At 37.3% G+C, this 22,210-nt stretch overlaps 1 protein-coding gene across 2 annotated transcripts in view; it reads left to right on the top strand.

The window, feature by feature from the left end:
• PRKD1 (protein kinase D1) overlaps nucleotides 1–22,210 on the top strand; it is a 394,696-nt gene that overhangs the window by 315,474 nt on the left and 57,012 nt on the right. The window contains exon 5 of one of the 2 annotated variants that reach the window (XM_066277644.1): nucleotides 4,899–4,922. The exons of the other annotated variant lie outside the window; for it this stretch is intronic. Within the exon in view, the coding sequence (XP_066133741.1) occupies nucleotides 4,899–4,922 (24 nt within the window). The remainder of the gene's footprint in view (nucleotides 1–4,898; nucleotides 4,923–22,210) is intronic. 2 annotated transcript variants of the gene reach the window in all.

Genomic DNA, 22,210 nt, shown 5'->3' with positions numbered 1-22,210 from the left:
AAGGGGTCACTCGTTCTGCTGTAGCCAGTCCCTTAGTCCAGTGGTCCCCAACCCCCGGGCTGCAGACCAATACCAGTCTGTGGGCCATTTGGTACCGGTCCGCAGAGAAAGAATAAATAACTTACATTATTTCCGTTTTATTTATATTTAAGTCTGAACGATGTTTTAATTTTAAAAAATGACCAGATTCCTTCTGTTACATAGTCTAAGACTTACTCTTGATGCTTGTCTCAGTCACGTGATATATTTATCCATCCCACCCTAAAGGCCTGTCTGTGAAAATATTTTCTGACATTAAACTGGTCTGTTGGGTGGATAAAATGTATTATGCTCACTTTGTTAAAGATGACACTGCCCACGTGGAGGCCGTTGCCCAGGTGATATTAATATGTGTTGGGGGCGGGCTGTGGGCAGGCAGAATCCTTGTAGCCTTGGTTTTGGGATTAAGCCTTTTCCACCCTTTTTTGATGTGGGGTGGTACAATCCCATCATGTCTCTGATAAGTGACTTTGTATTAATATTAGAGACTTCCCTATTTTGTATATTGGATTAAAGGTTTTGATTTCTACACTATAAAATGGGAGCAGAACGGGAGCTTGCTCTCTTGGTTCCTGAGATTAGCATTAGAGAGCAGAGAGCAGAAAAAGGCCACATGGAGGAGGCCAAGATGGCGGAGTGTTGAGTGAGAAGCCAGTTAGTGCAGAGTTTGTATCTGGGATAAGGAAGGAGATGGGGAACAGAGGTGAATAAGTCTGGTGAGCTAGAAAACTTTGATTCTAGAAAACTCGGATAAGTCAGTAGCTTTGTGAGCACTGAATGTGAGTGGGTTTTGGAGCCCAGTGTGTGTTTTTACTTGCCCGCCAGGTGCAAGCTAGGATTCAAGAAGATGGCTCATCAGTTTTTGGCTCCGTTGTTTCTTTACCGACTGTCCAAATCCAATGCGAACCTGCATGGGCCGGGCTGCTTTGATAGTGGCGGCCATGGCTTCTGGCTTTACAGGTCTGTGGCCCAAAAAAGGTTGGGGACCACTACCTTCACACAAGAGAAAGCAGTCAATGAATAACTAAGGTGCTACAAGGAAGAATTGATGCCTCTCATCTCTCTCCCTTTCTGTCTGTCCCTATTTTGTTATAAAGTACAACACCACAGATTCTGAAAGGCACTGTACCTCATTTCATCGAGTTCACGTAGAGACACCTAGTCCAGATGAATGTTGAAGAGTTTTATTAGAGGAGATTTACTAATATGCCGGCCGCATATGGCTGACATGGGGCATCTGCAGGCCCTAATCGTGCAATGCCAAAAATAGTTCAGGGGCTGTTTATATACCCTTGATCACACAGGGGCGGAGGAGAGCATGACATCATGGTACGAGCTGGCAACATTTGTTTAGGGGATACACAGAAACATTAAGACCTTTAAAGTAACACAATCAAAAATGTTTACAAATCTTTCAGGGTTCATCTTCCCTCACTAGCCTAGAGGTATTTTACCCTCAAGATTCCAGGAAGGGGGAGGAACTACAGTCAATGAAAGGTGGCATGTAAATGCTGCCTCCTATTGAAAGAGAAGAAGTTTCTAGGTTAACCTTTATTTTAGATTTGAAACTGAGTGACCTATTGTTCTGGCAAGCCAGAAACTTCTACATTCCTCTCCGTCCTCTCCCTAAAGGAGGGATAACAGGAAAGCCTGAGTTTTCCTCCCATAATATTAATATCAATTTTCAGCTTTTTGGTACCTTACAACAATATGTCCCTCTCTCTGTCTCTGTCACAAAATAAATAAATAAAATAAATAAATAAAAAGGCATTAGCATATCCAAAGTTAACTAAATTTCCTTCTATGTTATTTTCTAGGAGTTTTATAGTATTATGTTTTATGTTTACATTGTAATCCATTTAGAGTTCATTTTTATGACATATGTAAGGTCTGTATCTGGTTTGTTTTTGCATGTGATGTCCACTTGTTGAAGACATTGTCTTTGCTTCACTGTGTTGCTTTTGCTCCTTTATCAAAGATCAGTTAACTATATTTATGGGGGTCTGTTTTTGTTTTTGAGCTGTTTATTCTGTTCCATTGATCTGTTTGTGTGTTCTTTCTCCAGTACCAACCACACTGTCTTGATTATTGTAGCTTTATACTAAGTCTTAACGTCAGGTAATGTTAGTTAGCCCTTTAACTTTGTTTTTATTCTTTAGTATTGTTTTGATTATTCTGGTCTTTTGCCGCTCTATATAAACTTTAGTATCAGTTTGTTGATATCCATAAAATAATTTGCCATGATTTTGATTAGGATTGCATTGAATCTGTAGATCAATTTGAGAAGAACGGACCTCTTAATAATATTGACTCTTCCTAGTCATGAACACTTCTCTTATTTAGTTCTTCTTTGATTTATTTCATCAGAGTTTTGTGGTTTTCCATATAGAACTCATTCATATTTGGTTAGACTTAGACCTAAGTGTTTCATTTTTGAGGAGTATTAATGTGAATGTTATTGTTATAAGCATGTTTTTTTAAAATATATTTTATTTATTCATTTTTAGAGGTGAGAGAGAAGAGAGAGAGAGAGATAAGGGGGAGGAGTGGGAAGCATCAACTCCCACATGTGCCTTAACCAGGCAAGCCCAGGGTTTCAAACTGGCGACCTTAGTGCTCCAGGTTGATGCCCTATCCACTGCGCCACCACAGGTCAGGTGTTACAAGCATGTTTTAACATCTTTATACATAATAGCTAAAAGTTAGAAACAAATACATATCAAGTGATAAGGTTTTCAAGTTTCTTTATCACAGGTAATATGAGAAAAATAAAGTATTATATCAGAATAATTTGATAATTAAATTTAGCTCTCAGATTCCTATCAATCTGTCAATCAATCAAAAGACAATGGGGTTTTAGAAATTATATTATTCAATAATAGTAAGCAATTCTGTGGGTGATAAATGAAAAGTAATGCATCACATCATCCTAATACACAGTGTTGTGTGTTCATTTGTATTACAGCTATTATTTTCTATGTTAGTTTTTACCACAGATGCAAAACAGTGGTTCATATGATCTTCCAGGGGAAAACAAAAATAAAACTATAGTGTGATATTAGAAGCAAAGGAATAGGAGACTCTTTTTCTTGGTGAGCTATTCATTCTGAGTAATTCAAACTTGAAGGCAAGGTAAAGAGACAGAGCTATGTGTTTCCCAGAATTTTTTCTTCAGAATATTGATCTTATAAAATATTCTGTAAAAAAAGATTTTTCTGGTCAAATGAGATTGAGAAATGCTTCTTGGTCCAGTCAGGTAGTAAACATTACAATATTCATTAAGCATAGTTAAAGGTCTCAGAAGCTCTGCAGTATTGAAAACAGTGTTCTGAAAGTAACTCAAATATGGAATTTATTTTCTCATAAAACCTAGGAATACCTTATGTGAAAAAACATGCACTGTGAGAAGTGGCAACTTGGAGGAAAAAGTGAATTAATGCACATTGCATAGACCACCTTCAGTACGAGGTGATCAGCACTCAGCTGAAGCTGAATTATGCTGAGAGCACAGAGTGAAGGTATTCAGGACTACAACTGGAAGAAAATCATGAGCTTTGGATATGAGATGTATTGACGATAAGGATAATATCTTATTTTGGAAATTAAGAAACTTGATTCATTTTCTTTCCCAAAGAGAAGTCTCTGCCACCTCTGTATAAAAATGTTTTATAAAAGTACATGCAAACCAGGTCATATTTCTTCCTTAAAAGTAATATTTGGGTCTGTTTAAGTGAGTGCGTGTTGCCCCTGTGTTCTGCACATGCTTTGTGCCAATCCAGAAATCTAACGGGTATTATTGAATAGCAACTAATCCTGGCAGACCCTGTCTTAATGTATAGCACTTCCCAATGTCTCTGACAGGAAGGGTTAAGTATAGATTGCAAATTAGGATATGGGGTTTCAGAGAGCAAATAATAAGATTTTTCTCAAAGTGCAAAAGTTTATTCAAGACTGGAAATATCACTGATTTCAAAACACAGTCATGCATTTTTTGTTATGAAAAAGAGTCAACATTTTAGTTTTGATTTTTTTTCTAGTAAAGCTGCTAGGAAAAACTTGAGGGAACAGGGATAAAAAATATATTCAGTATAAATTATCAGATATGTGTTGTCTACTTAACCAGGAGTTTTCTTATATTTTTTAAATTAATACTTTTCCCTTCTTAAAAAATTCAGAATAACCTTTTCATTTTTGAATTATATTTCTACCTTAATGAAATCAAACAGAAGACAATGATACTCACCAAAGACTCTAAAAGGAACAAAGAATGCACAGTGGCCTGTTTCCCTCATTACAGCTCTAACCCACTCTTGGACTTTCCAGGTTCATAAACTACTGACTGAAACTGATTATTCATCAGCTTATTCTTGCCGGTAGGCAGATAACAACTGTGTAACATTTGATTACTTTGATGACCTTTTTCTTTCTTTTCCCATTGAGAGGATAAATTATTGTGAAGAAAATCTAATCTTTCCTTTAAAGGTCAAAAATGCTTCATTCTGACTATAATTTATTTTCAACAAGGTGAATGAACCATCTGTCATCACTGACACCAATAACAAGTAGTTTTTTTGGGTTATTTTGCCTCTACCAGCTCACACCTGTAAAATGTTTTTGCAATTCTGAGTTTGTTTCTATAGTTCTATTTAAAATGTTAAAAGGTAATTTCTAGCTCAGTTGTATGTGTGGCCACAAAGACTGATTAGTATGACATTTTGCTTTTTCTTGAAAGCAAACCTATATAAAACATTATTGAGTAGCATGCATTGCTTTCCTCCAGTAACACTTTTTTTTTTCTTTTTTCCTCTCTTTATTCTGCTCCCTTGCCTGCTTTTTGCTCTTACAACTTCATCTTTCAGTCTCCTCTGAGTCCTGGCTTTGAGGTATGTACGAACTCTTCCTGGCTTCACCACGATGTGCTTCACCAGTTTTTACAAACCAACATTATAATATTCAGTTGTCATCAGACAGTTACCTGCATTGAATCTATGAAAATAATTAGGTCAGAATTTAGCTCAGAATCTATGTAAACACAATTAATTAAATTAAAAAAAGGAATTTAGCTCAAAATAGTATGTCAACTATAATTTTAAAAAGAAATTTTGATGAGAGTTCAATCTATCTATTGAACTGCAAAAAGAACATATTTGTTGTTTCTTTATTACTACTGTATTCCCCCATGTATAAGACGCTCCCATGTATAAGACACACCTTAATTTGGGGGCTTGAAATTTGAAAAAAATTGTATTACATAAAATTATTGAACTGAAATTTTATTCATCATAAAATTCATACAAATCCTCATCACTGTCAAAAAAGCGGGAAATGTAAGTAAATAAATCTACAACCACTCTATAAAATGCACCCAGTTCTTAGACCCTAAATTTTTCAAAAAAAGGTGCATCTTACACATGGGAAAGTACAGTAAGTTTTCACAGACCCTGGCTGGTTGGGTCAGTGGATATTGCATCACGCAGCATGCAGACATCCTGGGTTCAGTACCCAGTCAGGGCATACATGAGAAGCGACCATCTGCTTCCCTTCCCCTTTCTCTCTCTCTCTTCCCCTCCTGCAGCCAGTACCTCGATTGGTCCAAGCATTGACCCTGGGAGCTGAAGATAGCTCAGTTAGTCTAAGCCTCGGCCTCATGTGCTGAGGATAGCTCAGTTGATTCCAGCATTGGCCCAAGACGAGGTTGCCAGGTGGATCCTGGATGAGGGCAGGAGTCTGTCTCTCTATCTCTGCTCCTCTCACTTAAAGAAAAAAAAGATTTTACAGTCTTCAATAAAACAAAGAGCAATGCAGGCTTTAGAATAATAGATCTTTAATTTTTCAATAAAATTTTGTCCTCAGATAACCTGATACCTCAACACTGGTGTGTTCTCTATGAAACTGAACATACAAGTACGGGGTACAGTTAGCAGTCACTTTACTCAGTAGCATGTTGACTGAAATTAAGCATGTTGGAACTGTGTGCTGATGCAGATAGCCCAGAACTATGTAAAGTGAGGTCACCATCTCAATATGCACAGGTTGTTGTTGGCACACCAAGGCACAAAAAAGGAACTTTTAGTCCTTAATAAATTATCACAATCTAATTATTTTTTTTAAAAGATGGTATGCAAGTGAATATCTCAAGGTCTCAATCCAAGAATTTATATATGGAAAAGATACAAATTTCCTTCATAAAGAGTTTAAGTCATCCTCCAAAATTGGCCTTTTGTCTATCTTAAGCAATTAGTAACCTAAACACAGAGAACAGACATTCAGGTCAAGGATTAGACTACAACAGTGCTTTTCTTATGATAAGTTGTTTTGACCAAGTGACTTGTAAATATTTGATTTTCCTTATTTATGCACCTCTTGCAAATTGAGAGTTGATGTATTATTATTTTCCGCAGTGAAATTACAAATTTCAGATACCATTATTAGTGTTCATTCTAAGATGGCCCCGTAAAGGTAATTCGAACAAAGGATGCTAAAGGAAACAACCAGAACATATTCTGGGTTAAATAAAAATGGTAAGTCAAGATATCTTGATTTGTAAAATGTTAATTGAAGAAAACTGCTTCAATAATAGTAAATTCTTATGCTTAGAAAAATTATCCTAGTTTAAAATGTGCCCTATACTTAGAAAAGTCCAATAAAGGTATTTTTCTTCTTGTAAATTTAAATTTTATAATTTAAAATGCCTTTAGATATAATTTTAAATATAATTTTATCCCTTGGGAATAAACCCGGGGACAGGTTGTTTACAGGAGGACTGACAAGTGTTCTTTTCTGTGAAGTTGTACCACTTTAGGGCAGCAAGGCCATCACAGGATAGCTCCTCATATAAATAGCATGCATTTTCTGCATATGTTTTTGTTCTTGAACTGTTTGAACCCAGTGTGTTAAAAAGGTAACAGCTTGACCAGTGGTGGCGCAGTGCATAAGATGTCGACCTGGAACGCTGAGGTTGCTGATTTGAAACCCTGGCTTGCCTGGTCAAGGCACATAATGGGAGTTGATGCTTCTGCTCCTCTCCTCTTCTTTCTCTCTCTTCTCTCTAAAATTAATAAATAAAATCTTTAATAAAAAAAGGTGACAGACTTTTATTCTCTTTATACATGTCTTAGAAAAAGACAATGCATAAAATTTAATGAAATTTTTAAAGAAACATTTTAGTGACAGTTATTATGAATTGCAGAATTTACATACTAAGATGCAAAATTGTACAAAACTAGATAATTTCTCTGCCCTCATGGAGCTTGCATAAATGAACAATATGCCAACAGATATAGTGTGTGTGTGTATCACAAAGTAGCTACATATCTTTGTCAAAGCTCCCTGGTATTACATCACAATGATATATATTAATTTATTTTATCTACTGATTAGGTTTTCATTTTTTATTTTAAACAATGTGAAATAAGCATCTTTGCATGTGTTTTTTGCACATTTTAAAAAGCATTAGTTGGTTTTTTAATAAGCATGTCTGAATGAATTGGTAGGTTGTAGTCTTAGCAGCCAAATAACTCTTTCCTTCTTATTTTGTTTACCATTTTTAAGGAAAAAATTAGCTATACGTAAATATTATTTTTATCAAAAGAAAAACAGCTTTATATATTTATTGATTATTTGTATTTCATTTATAGTGAATTGCCTTTTTCTTTTAAGATGATTCTTGACTGCTTAGAATCTTTATATGTTATTACAGTAATCCTCTATTAAAATATGATAGAAGTATATTTTCAGTTTTACATGAGTTTTTTATGTCTTTTTCCATACTGACATTATAACACAGAAAAAATTGTTCTCATTCATTCTTTTATATATAGACTTTTGAAAGTAAATCAATAGGAGCAGATTAAATATATTATTTTTGTCAAAGTATTGAGGAGAATGATCTTTTCTTGAAGTAAAGGAGGTGAAGTCAAGGTAGAAAGTAAAGCAGAATAGAAAACACTGGTGTTCTTTGCAGCCACAGGGTATAGTCGATGACAATTATTTTAAATGTAAGTTAGTCCTTATGGAACTTTTTTAAATTTAAGAACATTACTGAAGTGAATTTAAAAGTTTTTAAATGTCCTTAACAAAGCATTTGCTATTATGGCTTTGAGGTTAAGGGGCACTACAGAAAATTTGGTTTTAGTGAAATTTAATGTTTCTAGCCTAGTAGTCTTTTTGGTCATTCTTGTAAGAAGAATGAAATGGCACTCGAACACCAGGTGTGCAGGCTTTATTAGAGGAGAAAGACCTGCCGAGGCACTCCACCAGGAGAAGTGCACCCACACAGATTCTGAGGCAAATTTTTTATAGGGTTAAGGGAGAGCTTTGAGCAAGTGTGTGTTGCGTCAGCAGTTCTGGTATGCTCCCTTCTGTAGTTTTACAATATCGGCTTCTTGGAACGCTTCTCCTCAGGGTGGCTGACCAGCTTCCTAAAACTTTTCTGTTTCAGGGGCAATAGTCCAGTAAGTAAGGTTGGGGTCAGATAGACAAGCAGAACAGCAAAAGGGCAGTTTGGAAGTTTTGGTAAATTCATGTATCCATCAATTCTTAACATTCAGAATGCCTCAGAGAAAGTATTAGGAAATAAATTGCTCATTGTAAAAGTTTTCCCTGTGTTCAATTATTGTATATACTCACTTTTTGCATTCTTTAGTTTTTATGAAAATAGGCAATATTCATTTTAACTTCATATTTTATAAATAATAATTTACCATATAGTGATATTATTTTCATAAAGGTTACTGACTCACATTTAATTAAGACAATCATTATACTAAAAGGAACTCTTGGCTACATACTTGCTAGAAAATCCACCCCCAAAATGACTCATTTATTTACTGGTTTTGTTCATTTAAAAAAATTAATGAAGATAAGAGGATACCAGTATTGCATTTTTTATTTACAACTGGTGTATGATCCTGATATGCTTTATAATAGTCAAGGTAGATTCTTTTCAAATGAACAAATGTTGAAAAAAAATAAACTTTCTAATTCTGAATGAAACTATGGTGATATTTTTGGCCAAATGAATATTTTCCGGGATATTCTCCAAAGTAGCAAAAGTCTCTCTAGCAGTAGAGACTTTAATTGTCACTCTTGTGTTCTAGAGTTCCAGGAATCCTGGTTATTTCTCTGAACTAAGAAGTCATTTTTCCATTTAAATAATACACCATACACCATGACGTACATTTAGTACATTTGCCCTGTATCGCCATTTCTTTTGATGATTGTGTAAAGTTGTTCTCCAAATTCAAACTTGGACAGTGTAAACTTTCAGTGAGGGAAGAGAGCCGAGAATTCTTGAGCCCACACTTTTCCACCCCCTGTGAGTCAGAAGTGCAGTGGTGGGTTAGTGGGGAAGGAACCCTTCCGTAAAATTTGGAGCATGTGGTCTACTTTCATGTGCTGCTAACCAGCTGTTGCCTGATTTCATTCAGCGTGTCTGGTTTATCACACATACGTTCATGCTGTGAACAAAAACTTCCAAATGTGTCATTCTAAATATGAACACTGAAGGAGAGCTCCTCATGAACTCCACTGGGGCACAGAGGCATCATGTGCCACTTACCTACACTTACAACATGCAGGTCTTAGGAACAAACAGATCTTTAATGAAGGCTCCTATAACAGTCCCCACCAGCTGAGCCTGAGGACACAAAACACTGCTTTGCACCTTAAAATACAAAACAACCCCAACCCTTGTTACCAATAATACTAATTTGCTTAATGGCCATCCGTATCCATCTAATGTCATGCCAGACCTGGCCAGATTTCAGTCTTGTCTCCTTTAATTCCTGACCAGTCATGACTGCTGAGCTCTTAGCTAGTATCATGAAAAAAAAATTGCTCATGTTCACTTTGAGAGTTTATATGTCCCATGAATGTCTCTATGCTAAGTAAATAAAGTGATAAAGGTTTGTGTAGAAGAAATGATAATGAGACATTAGGAAGGTAGAATACAAATTGGTACTATAAATTAGACTTTTAGAAACAAATAATTTGACTTCAAAATTTTGTCTGTTGCAGAAATATTTAGTTATTTTATCTGATCTATTAGACATGGCTTACTGACATTTGGTTCTATTTGATCAGAAGAGTTCTCTCCCTTCTCAAGAAGAGTGAAAGTTGCCATTTTGATGATAAATATAGTCAAATGCAGGTTGAAACAATGTCCAGAAGTTATGAACAAATATATTTCTTTCTCCAAATAGTACAGTTTTGGGTGGTATCTATTTTACTGTCTCTATGCACTGAAAATATCACTGAGATAATTTCACTGAGTTAATGTTTATCTGTATTTTTTTTTTCAGAGACAGACAGAGAGAGGGATAGACAGGGACAGACAGACAGGAACAGAGAGAGAGGAGAAGCATCAATCATTAGTTATTCGTTGCGACACCTTAGCTGTTCATTGATTGCTTTCTCATATGTGCCTTGATCGTGGGCCTTCAGCAGACCGAGTAACCCCTTCCTCAAGCCAGTGACCTTGGGTCCAAGCTGGTGAGCTTTGCTCAAACCAGTTGAGCCCGCGCTTAAGCTGGCGACCTCAGGGTCTCGAACCTGGATCCTCTGCATCCCAGTCCGACTCTCTATCCACTGCGCCACCGCCTGATCAAGCGCTTATCTGTATTTTTAAAACTCAAAAACTTTTTGCAGGTAAAGGAAAAAGTCTCAGCTCCTCTTCTCTTTTTAAACTGAGTTGCATTAAAATGTAGTCTTTGGTTCTACTATGTTGTTTCAGAAATATGCATGCTCATAAATATACAGTGTTTTGTGTTTAGCATTGACTTTACAGGCTAAGGTTCTATAAAATACTGTAAAGTTATCCTTATGGGCCACTTTTGAAGGGAGAGGCTCTAACCTTTTCAGTCTGAGACTGTTTATAGCATGCCTTTTCAGCTGCTTCTTGGTGTTTCCAAGGCAGTAATTAATGGGACAGCCATTTTCCAAATTATTTCATTCAGCTTTCCAGTGAACTCATAATCTCAAGCCAGCCCCTGTCAATTTTGAACAGGATCAAACACTATGGAAATATATATCCCTAAATTGCTATTGATATTTAAATAGTTCATATTCTATGTGTAGATCAAGTCTGACATTTGAAGCCCCAAAGTAGAAGTTGTTGGCACGTAAAGTTATTTTCTTCCTCAGTGGAAATGCTCCTTTTTTTTATTGTGTAGAGTGAATACTATTAAGGTTGCATTGCCTTCAAGTAAAAAGAGAGATATTTTTACTTATACTACATCTCTCTTTTCTTCCAGGATCCCACAGATTTGTAGATGTTAGTAACACATTTTGAAAGAACAATGACTGTAATTTGCAACAATTCGCTAATAGTTCTTGTGCTTTCCCTGCAAAGGGTGGATCGTTTAAGAAAATAGTACGGTTCTTTTACTGTTCATTTCTATTTACATAAAAAGAATGAAGTAATATAAAAGTTAATGTAACTTTTAAGGCTACTTTAGCACTCAGCAAATCCAGATCACCTTGTATTTTTAATGAGATTGTATGTTATTACTGTAAAAGCTTTCCCAAATTGCTGCAAACACTAAGAAATGGATTCTCCACTGTAAAATACAGCATCCATCACCACTAAGCTGGGAACATAATTTTTTCTGCCCTGTAGCAGTGCTTTCCATTGTTGTGAAAAGGTGTTGATTAGCTTTTATTTATGCTATGTATTTAGGGTGCCCAACTGAGGAGCCAAACTCATGTACCTGGCCACTTGGCGCTGGTAGTTCAAAGAGTATAGAATCAGAATTATAACAGAATAGCACTAAACAATTTGAAACTCATCAAATACCCTGCCCTCTACTCAGTGAATTACAGGGCATGAAAGCATGAGTGCTCCTATGTGAGCTCCATCCCCCAGGGGTCTTCAGACTTGTCTGTGCCCAAGAACCAGTCTATGCTGGAAATTCCTTGACTTCCTGTTGAGAGGTAGTATATTCTCTAAGAGTTGTTGAAAGGCGCTGAGTGTTTCTTTTTGCTTCAGAAAGTAGTCAGTATCATACTGAACATTGACAATGATGTTTTCCTAGCAGCGATATGTATGGGTTTAATCAATTCCAACTGGGATAAACAGGTTTCAGAGTACATAAAAGAAATGTCTAAACAATCTGACGATTGGGAGGACTGAGTTGTCTTAAACATATATATTTTTTATTTATTGATTTTTGGAGAGAGGGGAGAGAGAGGGAGAGTAAGAAAAAGGGGGAAGAAGCAGGAAGCATCTATTTGCAATAGTTGCTTCCTGTATGTGCCTTGACCAGGCAAACCCGGGAATTTGAACTGGCGACCCTAGCATTCCAGGTAAACACTTCATCCACTGCGCCACCACAGGTCAGGTGTCTTAAACCTAATTTTAATGGCTAATAATATTCAACATGGTCATTGTATGTCAAGAATACTTTGGTGTTCACACCAAATGTCTCTTCTACAGGAAATTGCTTTTCTGAATGACCCCTTCCTCCACTTTTCCTGGGGATATTTTCTTTAAACTTTCTTATACATGGTCACTTGTTCTGTGTGAAGCATTATTCCTAAAGCTGGTGGTACAGTGATGAACAAAATTGTTAAGATCCTCTCCTCATGGAACTTATATTCTATTGAAGGGATACAGTAAAAAACCAATTGGCAAATACATAAATAAGAAAGTTGCAGGCTGCATCCTCATGAAGAGACAGAGGATGTACCGGAGAGTAACAAAGTGTGAACAGGGAATGTTCAATAAGTTTAGGTGGTCTGGAGCCTCTTGGAGAAGGTGACATGAACTAAAATTTGTGAAGAAAGAGGCAGAACCATGCGAAAGATCACATGTTACTGTTGATAGTAACAATTATGTTATGTCCAGAATACAATGGAATGATAAACTCACTGGGCACAGTGAGTAATATTTACAGTCTTTATGTCCTGCATAATCTTAAATGGGCTTTTAGGTAGGATTTTCCACAGGAAACACTTGTTAAATCAGATGGATCCATCTTGATGGCAGTAGTAGAGATCTAATATAAAGTGCTGTTTTGCACAGTTCTTTGAACATTAGTACAAAATACTAGATATCTTAAAACTTCTAGAATAAAGAAGTAGTGTTTGGTTGCATCTGTTTTCACACAGTTGTGCTAGTATCTTTTAAGCACAACAGCACCTGCGTAGGAAAGTAGACAGCCAACTGAGTGATGCTTATACAATAGAAAATGTTTATTCAGTTAGTCATTATGTTCTAGAAAACATGCATGACTCATATGCTATCCTCTGAGCACAGACAAGCTGGTTGTAAGTCTCTTCTGTAGGTCAAGGTTAAAGAATTAATATTTTCATGTAGATCATACTATTAATTGCATTTTGGCATGTAGATCATACTATTAATTATTCTCACTGTCTTCTATGAACTCTTCCTTCATGATTTAAATGAGGGAAAGAAAATACTTTTCATTTTTATTTTGGTATAAAACCAGGAAATGTGAGAACTGGGAGGGATTATGGAGAGAGAAATCATTATTATCTAGAGCAAGACTACCTAAATTCATAGTTCTGGTATTTATGAGCTGTGTGATCTTGGACAAATGATTTAATCTCCTTGGGATTGGGTTTTCTTATCTTTAAAATGGGGATTATAACACTAGTGGTCATGGGATTTAAATGAATTAATATATATATGTAAAGTGCTATAAAAGTTTGGCACAGGCCCTGACTGGTTGACACAGTGGTAGAGTGTCAGCCCAACATGTGGAAGTCACGGGTTCAATTCTCAGGGCACACAGGAGAAGCACCCATCTGCTTCTCTACTCCGCCCCCTCTCGCTTCTCTCTTCCTCTCTCTCTTTTCACCTCCCCTCCTGCAGCCATAGATGAATAGAAGTGAGTTGGCCCCAGGCACTGAAAATGGTTCCATGGCCTCCACCTCAGGTGCTAAAAAATGGCTCCACTTGTAATGGAGCAAGGGCCCCAGATGGGCAGAGCATCGCCCCCTTGTGGGCATGCTGGGTAGGTCCCGGTCAGGGCACATATGAGTCTGTCTCTGCCTCCCCTCCTCTCACTAAAAAAAAAAAAAAAAAAAAAAATGTTTGGTGCATATGGAAGTTATAAGAAGTGTCTTAAGCCTAGTTCAAGGTTCTCAGGCTCCCCATGAACTAGATTTGTTACCCAAATAAGTTGACTAGCAAAATATTTCAAATTATTTTTAGAGCTGCCTACACTTGAAAATAGCATTATTTCAGCCTGACTCGGCGGTGGCACAGAGCATCAGAGTGGGCCATGGAGGACTCAGGTTCCAAACCCCGAGGTCACTGGCTTGAGTGCGAGCTCTTCCCGCTTGAGCACAGATCGCTAGCATGAAGATGGGATTATAGACATGACCCCATGGTCACTGGCTTGAACCCAAAGGTTGCTGGCTTGAGCAAGGGGTCACTCACTCTGCTGTAGTCCCTGGCAAAGGCACATAAGGGAAAGCAGTCAAGAAAAACTAAGGTGCCGCAATGAACAATTGATGCTTCTCATTTCTCTCCCTTCCTGTCTCTCTGTCCCTACCTGTTCCTCTCTCTGTCTCTCTCTCTGTCTCTGTCACACACACACACAAAAATAGCATTATTTCATAAAACAATTGGATTTTCTGCTTTTGAAAAACTAAAAGGTCCATAGGCACTGGGCTTACATACTCACATGGAACCTATTAGCAGTATTTGAGCAGTGACTATCTTTTTTGCATTAAGCCCATCCTCTCCAATTTATTATAGGCTACCCCATTCTCTATTGCATCCCTAACATTGAAGGGCCAACTATTAGTATTAACAGCCTGCAAGTATTTCAGCTTGCTACCTTTCTCTTCCTATAGCAGAAGACTTCTACACAGATTTATGTTGGATATCCCAAGTAAGGGTGAGGATCAGGAAGATAAATTCAAAGAGCAGTTGTATCTTAGCCAACTGTACTCTCAGTAAAGCAAATGTGTTGCAGTCCATGTAATATTAAATATTTTAATATCTCTATTGAAATTTCTCATCCATTTATTTCCATGTGTTTACTTCCTGAAAACATTCACTGATGAATTCAAGCAATGCTTATTTTTTATCAAGTTCTTGGGACATCTTTTCATTAACAGAGGACAGATATTTTAAGACACTGCCCTTCCTTTACAAGCTTATTGTCTTGATGACTGACACAGCTCCACAAAGACTTGTCAACACGTATGTTAAAGAATTCTGTACTGCTTTTTTTTAAATTTGTGTTTAAGTCAAAGGGAGTTATGTCATCCAAAATTCACCCCAGTATGGGGCAGAAATGAATTTTAGTTAATAAATATAAATAATTTAATACTGTGGAAATTTTCTTTTGAACCGTGTTTTTTATTTTTATTTTTTAATTTTATTTATTTGAATTATGTTTTTTTGTAAAGAGACTTTTTTCTCTCAGAAAATCTTATGTTTGATCTCTACATAAATGACAACAAGCAAACCACAAGTTAAGGCATCTTTTCCCCCTCTGTTTTCTAGCTTTACTAATGAAGAGAATTCGTTTTGAACTGTGAAGTAGAATATGCCTTGTTGGGAAATTGTTACAGAGTCCTGTTAAATGTTTAAAGACTTGCTGGCAGTTGGAGTTTCCATAATGTAATCTAAGCAATCATTTCCTGGGAAGGTTCCAAACTTGCTGAGTCATTAATTTAGCAAACCGGTTTAAAAAACAAACTCAACCTCTAGAAAAGCAGAATGTATTCTCTTTAAGTAGGTGTTCAATGCATATAGTTTTCACTTTGGCAGTCATTTCAGATGAAACTCTGTTAGCATCAGGATGATACAGATACTAAACAGGATCACAGACTTTTAAACAAATTTTAATCTCTATAATCTTTATTCTTTTTAATCTCCAATTCTGGCTTTAAATGTCAGCTTTTCTCATTTTTCTTTTCTTCATATTCTCTCACATCCTTGATATGATTTCTCTTACTGAGAACACAAAAGACGCCTTTATACTTTTCATCATCTGTAATTTGCCAAATCAAATCATGTATACACACCCACTCCAATACCTTATTTTACAATAATGTCAAGTTACACACATACCTGTAATTTGATCTAAACTCCTCATTCAGGAAAAGAACGATTCCTAGGACCCATGGCTAATACAAAAATGTTAATTTTTGGCAGTACGTCCCCCTGTATGCTTACCATAATTATAGAGAAGTGCATTTTAAGTCTGTTCTTTCACCTCTGTGATACTTTTGCTCTGAACATACTAATGAAGTAGAATGAAACAAAATATAGTAGTTCCCTTTCCAAAGCATCTCAACTTTTCTCCCTATGCCTGTAAAAAAAAACAAAAAAACCCCACCATTCTGCAGATTTCCCGAGTTCATTAAATACACAGAGCCAAAGTGGAACAGCAAGTAACAGTGGAAATAAATTTAATTAAATTAGTAAGCCTAATAAAATCTTCACCATATTAATGAGAAATGAAGAATTTTCTCATTACCAGAGTTTACTTTTAAAAAGTTCTTATTTAAAATTCTAAAGTACTGTATGTCCAGTGGCCTCCGCCATTGTGGCCATGCAGGTTCTCATTGAATTTGGGCAGACGGTAAAGAAACTGTGGAGCCAAAGTTTGGTGGGCCATTCATTTATTAAAGTCTCCTGCCGGTGGACGAGCAAACAGGCAGGGAAGACTGCTCTCCTCTCATTCAGGCTCCCAAAGTCCTGACTCAGTCTCCTGTCCCACAACCCAGATAATCTTCCTGGTTCCTCCTTGAAACAAAGGCCCCCACAAGCCTCAGAGGAGCTCCCAAAGCCCCTCAGCTCTGGTTCCACATCTGCACTCCTTCTCTACAAAACCCAGTCTGGGGAAAAAATCCCTTCTCTAGCAAACATTAACAATACAGCGGCCCCTCAGAAGCAAGAAGGTAATCTGCAGTTTGCAATCTCCCACTCTGAGGTCAGGCACCACAGCCTTTCACAGATTACATACACATGGCATTGCCCAGGCCAATGCAAAATATAAGCGAGCAAACCTAAAAAAAACACATTTTACAAACTTATTTGCCCAACAAGTACTGTATATACAAATAAGCAAAAGATAAAATGAAGTTAATGAAGATATAAAGCAATGTTATAATTCTTTACTTTGTATAATAACACATTACATTTTTTAAAAAAGCATGCTTATTTAAGTCAATATTACCCTTTGACTCACAAGTGTAGTTTCATGTTGAAGTTATCTTAAAGTCCACGGTAATCAGATTTAAATCAATGGAGATTATTTAAGAATATTTTAATTTAAAATTATCAATTTCTAAATTTTTACCTACTCTATAACTTGATAAATCAAACAAAACATACTGTAATTGTGGCTTTCTGGTGTACATACTTTCATATAAAACTTCACATAGCTGAAATTATATATTTTGCTTTAAAATGTAACAATATTACTAGTTTAAAATTGCAGCACAGGTTCTGAAAATCCTTAGAAGTGTTTGGTTTGTGTTCCCGTCATTAGAAATGTTTGTTGAAGGGATGATTGCCTGATGACATAAACACTTATGTAAATAATGATAAATATATATTATAGGGCAATGGCCTGATTTCATAGGCCTTTGATTTTGTTTTACAATTTGTTCTATATCAGTGAAGGCCTGGTTTTCCATGTTGATTGAAGCATGGATAAATATCTAATAAGTTTTTACAAAGTCATCATATAGTGACACAGTCTTCTTTTTTTGTTGTAAAGTACCCGTACCTCCCTTCCGCGGGTTTACATAGAGACACCAAGTCCAGATGAATTTTTAAGGAGTTTTATTAAAGGGAGAGATTTATTAAATATGCTGGCCGCATATGACTAACACGGGGCATTGCAGACCCAAATCATGTGCTCCAAGTATATCTCTGAGGCTGGTTATATACCCTTTGACCACATACAGGTTGGGGGAAAGATGGCATCATGACATAATTATTAACAAGTTTATAACATTTCTTTAGAGGATTCATAAGAACATTAAAACTTTGAAGGTAATACAATCAAAGACATTTACAAATCTTTTAGTGTCTATCTCCCCTCCTTTTCCTAGAGGTATGTTACTCTCAGGATTCCAGGAAGGGAGGAAGAGCCAAAATCAATGTAGGGTGGTATGCAAATTCTGTCTCTTATTGAAAGAGAAAAGACATTCCTCAGACAACCTTTATTCTATACATAGTTAAAACGAAATGACCCATTGTTCTTGTAAGTCAGATAGCTTCTATATTCTTCTCCCTCCCTTCCCCAAGCAAAGGACAGGACAGAAAACCTGACCTTTCTTCCCAAAATATCAATATTAATTTTGCAACTTTTTGGTACTGTAAAGCCAGTAGCCATGGCCACCATCACAGCAGCCTGGCCCGTGCAGGTTCGCATAGGATTCGGACAGACGGTAATGAAACAGCAGAGCCAGAAACTGGTGAGCCATCACCTTTAATCCTAGCTTGCACCTGGCGGGCAAGAAATACACACAGTGGGAAAACATTTCCCTTTCCATTCAGGGCTCCCAAAGCCACTGACTTATCCGAGTTTCCTAGAATCAAAGTTTTCTAACTCACAAGCCTTATTCACCTCTGTTTCCCATCTCCTCCACGTGGCCTTTCTTTGCTCTCCTACAGCATGGGCTTCTCCTAGAATGTGATGACTAGCCTTTTTATAAAAACTGCCCACTTTTGCAGTGCTGGTCAACCTGATCCCTCCCGCCCACTAGTAGGCATTCCAGCTTTCATGGTGGATGGTAGCAGAGCAACCAAACGGCGCCACGATTGGCCCACCAGGGTCCTAGAATGTAATCACTCTTTCCCCAGAACAACATGATCTCTCTTCCTTTTAAAGCCTTTTGGCGCAAAAGCCCTCCCCCAACACACATTAACATAATCACACCCATCCCAAGCAAGAAGGGCAACTAATATCACCTGGGAGATGGGCTTCTACATGGGCAGCGCCATCTTTAATAAAGTGGGCATAATGTATTTTATCTGCCCAACAGGTACCTTACCACATTTTGTCTTAGCTTATTAGATTTGCCTCATAATAGAGAAAAGCACATGCAAATGCATGCATGTGCACTCCCAGAAACAATGTAATTCTGCAACAAAACTTCAGAAAGCTTCTTCACTCTTTCTTTCCCCAAAATGTTTTAAAAAATTAAACAACTTAGTCTCCTTCCAGCAGTAAATCAGTTCCCACATGAGAAGTTCCATGCATGTACCCTAACTCAGTATTTTAACACTATGTAAAGCCAGAAGCCAGGGCTAGGGCCACTATCACAGCAGCCTGGCCCATGCAGGTTCGCATTGGATTCGGACAGTCGGTAAAGAAACAGCGGAGCCACAAACTGGTGGGCCATAGTCTTTAATCCTAGCTTGCACTCGGCGGGCAAGTAAAAACATACACTGGGCTCCAAAACCCACTCACATTCAGTGCTCACAAAGCTACTGACTTATCCGAGTTTCCTAGAATCAAAGGTTTCTACCTCACCAGACTTATTCACCTCTGTTCCCCATCTCCTTCCTTATCCCAGATACAAACTCTACACAAACTGGCATCTCACTCAGCACTCCGCCATCTTGGCTGCTTCTCCTGGCCTCCTCCACGTGGCTTTTTCTCTGCTCCCCTCTGCTCTTTCTTCTAGTGATAATCTCAGGAACCAAGAGCCCAAGCTCCCGCTCCTTCCCTATTTTATAGTGTAGAAATCCAAACTCTTAATCCAATATACCAAATAGGGAAGTCTCTAATACAAAGTCACTTCTCTGAGGCATGATTGGATTGTACCACCCCACATCAAAAAAGGATGGGAAAGGCTTAATCCCAAAACCAAGACCCAGGCTACAAGGATTCTCAACACACATTAATATCACCTGGGCAACGGCCTCTTTAACAAAGTGAGCATAATACATTTTATCTGCCCAACAATCACTACTTTATCATATAGAAACATAGGCCATATTGAAAATGATTAATTATATTTGGAACTATAAGATAATGTAATGATTAGTATTTCTGGTCATGTTACTAGCAGATTGTAATTTTAAGAATGACAGGAGGGTACTCTTATTAATGTTAGGAAAATCTTAAATTGCTATTAAATCTTAAATGCTATTACAGTCTTAATTTCTGACATTATAAATTATGTAGTTGAGGAGTTGTTATTCTGTGCTGGAGACATGTGGCTGTGTGAATCGCATCATTCTTTGAATATGTGTGTAGTACAGTCTCTGCACATAAAGGAACAGCCAATTTCTTTTCCCTAAACTCATATAATGTTTCAAAATTCCTCATGTAACCCTGGGTTGAAGGTAATAAATGAAATGACTTTTCAAGAATAATTCTGGTTCTTATAATTTATGGCAGTGTTTATGCGAATGTTACTAAATTGGATGAGAAGATAACATTCGGTTTATCAGATTGCCTCTTGCTCTTCTAAATGAATTTGCCCCAAGGTATAGTAAATAGTCCTCTGTCAAACTGATTCTTTTAGCACAGCCTAGAATTAGGTATCTCAAATAAAGGAAAATAGCTGAAGGGTGATTTCGTCAACTTTTCATATGATTTTCCAAATCTGGGGACATTTAAAGTCTGCTAAGAAACTGTGACATCAGGTCAGCTTTTATTCTGGGTGTTGAAACTTTCCAGCGATGGAAAAATATCACTTTTTATTTTAGTTTGTGCTTAAAACTGGCCTGTTGGCTACAGTTTCTTAAAAAGGACACATAAAACAGGGACCTAACCCTATAGACTTAATTATTTTTTTAATTCCTGAAGATATTTATGCAATATGTTCATGATTCTAGTCTGGCAGAGCTTGGCCCATCTTTTTTTTTTTTTAATTTTTTTATAAAGATTTTATTTATTCATTATAGAGAGGCGCCAGAGAGAGAGAGAGAAGGGGGGAGGAGCAGAAAGCATCAACTCCCATATGTGCCTTGACCAGGCAAGTCCAGGGTTTTGAACCGGCAGCCTCAGCGTTTCCAGGTTGATGCTTTATCCACTGCGCCACCACAGGTCAGGCTAGCTTGGCCCATCTTTATGAGCTCCCCAGACATCTCTGCAAGAGTGAGCCTTCCTAGAGTGATTACATTTTATACTTTTATTTTATGGAGTTGTAACTGTAACGACAGACATAATATCTCTAAATAGAACCTCTTATCAAAAACTTTTTTATTGCCGCTAGCAGGTTTACAAATCAAAATTTCCCCAATTAGTAATAAGTGGTATTATCCTTTTGGTGCAGATAGGGATTGAAATGGATGGAAGCTACATATATAACTATGATTTTTTTTCTCAACTTGTCAGTAATCACTTGTTGGTCAAATAAGTTTGTAAATATGTTATATATGTTTGCTCGCTTATAGTTTGCATTGTGTGTGGGGGACAGGCTGTAAGCAGGCAGGGTCCCTATAGCCTAAGGCTTAGTTTTAAGACTAAGCTTTGTCCCACACCCTTGACTGTTGCATGATAGGAGGTGGTGCACTCTTATGAGGAATCCCATTTATGCCTCAGATAAGTGACTGTGTATCAGAGACTTCCTTGTTTGTATATTGGATTAAAGGTTTTGATTTCTACACTATAAAATGGGGCAGAGGAGCTCATGCTGGAAGAGAGCAGAGAAGGGCCACATGGAGGAGCGGAGAAGCAGCCATGATGGTGGAGTGCTGAAGGAGAAGCCAGTTTGTGCTGAGTTTGTGCAGAGAGAAGGAGATGGGGAACAGAGGTGAATAAGACTAGTGAGCTAGAAAGCTTTGATTCTAGGAAACTCAGATAAGTCATTGGCTTTGGGAGCCCTGAATGGAAAGGGAAGTGTTTTCCCGCTGTGTGTATTTCATGCCCGCCGGGTGCGAACTAGGATTAAAGCTGATGGCCCATCAGTTCTTGGCTCCCTTGTTTCATTATGGTCTCTCCAAATCAAATGCGAATCTGCATGTATGTGAATGGCCACGATGGCGGCCCCTGGCCTTACATCATTCCACATTAGAAATTAACTGAGGTGATATTATAAGAGCTCTGGAGGCAAACATGTTTTGGCTTTACTATTTACTAGCATTTGACCCAAAATGACTTATTTAAACTTTATGAGTTTTGATGCCTCAACTGTACATAGCAAGGCCTATCTTGAAAGGTGCCTTTTGTGTGTTCTTGAAACACAATTATAATAAAAGTTTAGGAAGTGAGAGATATAA

This window comes from Saccopteryx bilineata, chromosome 4 (genome assembly GCF_036850765.1).
Source record: "Saccopteryx bilineata isolate mSacBil1 chromosome 4, mSacBil1_pri_phased_curated, whole genome shotgun sequence".
NCBI classification, from domain to species: Eukaryota; Metazoa; Chordata; class Mammalia; order Chiroptera; family Emballonuridae; genus Saccopteryx; species Saccopteryx bilineata.
This window is presented reverse-complemented; position numbering and strand designations above follow the sequence as displayed.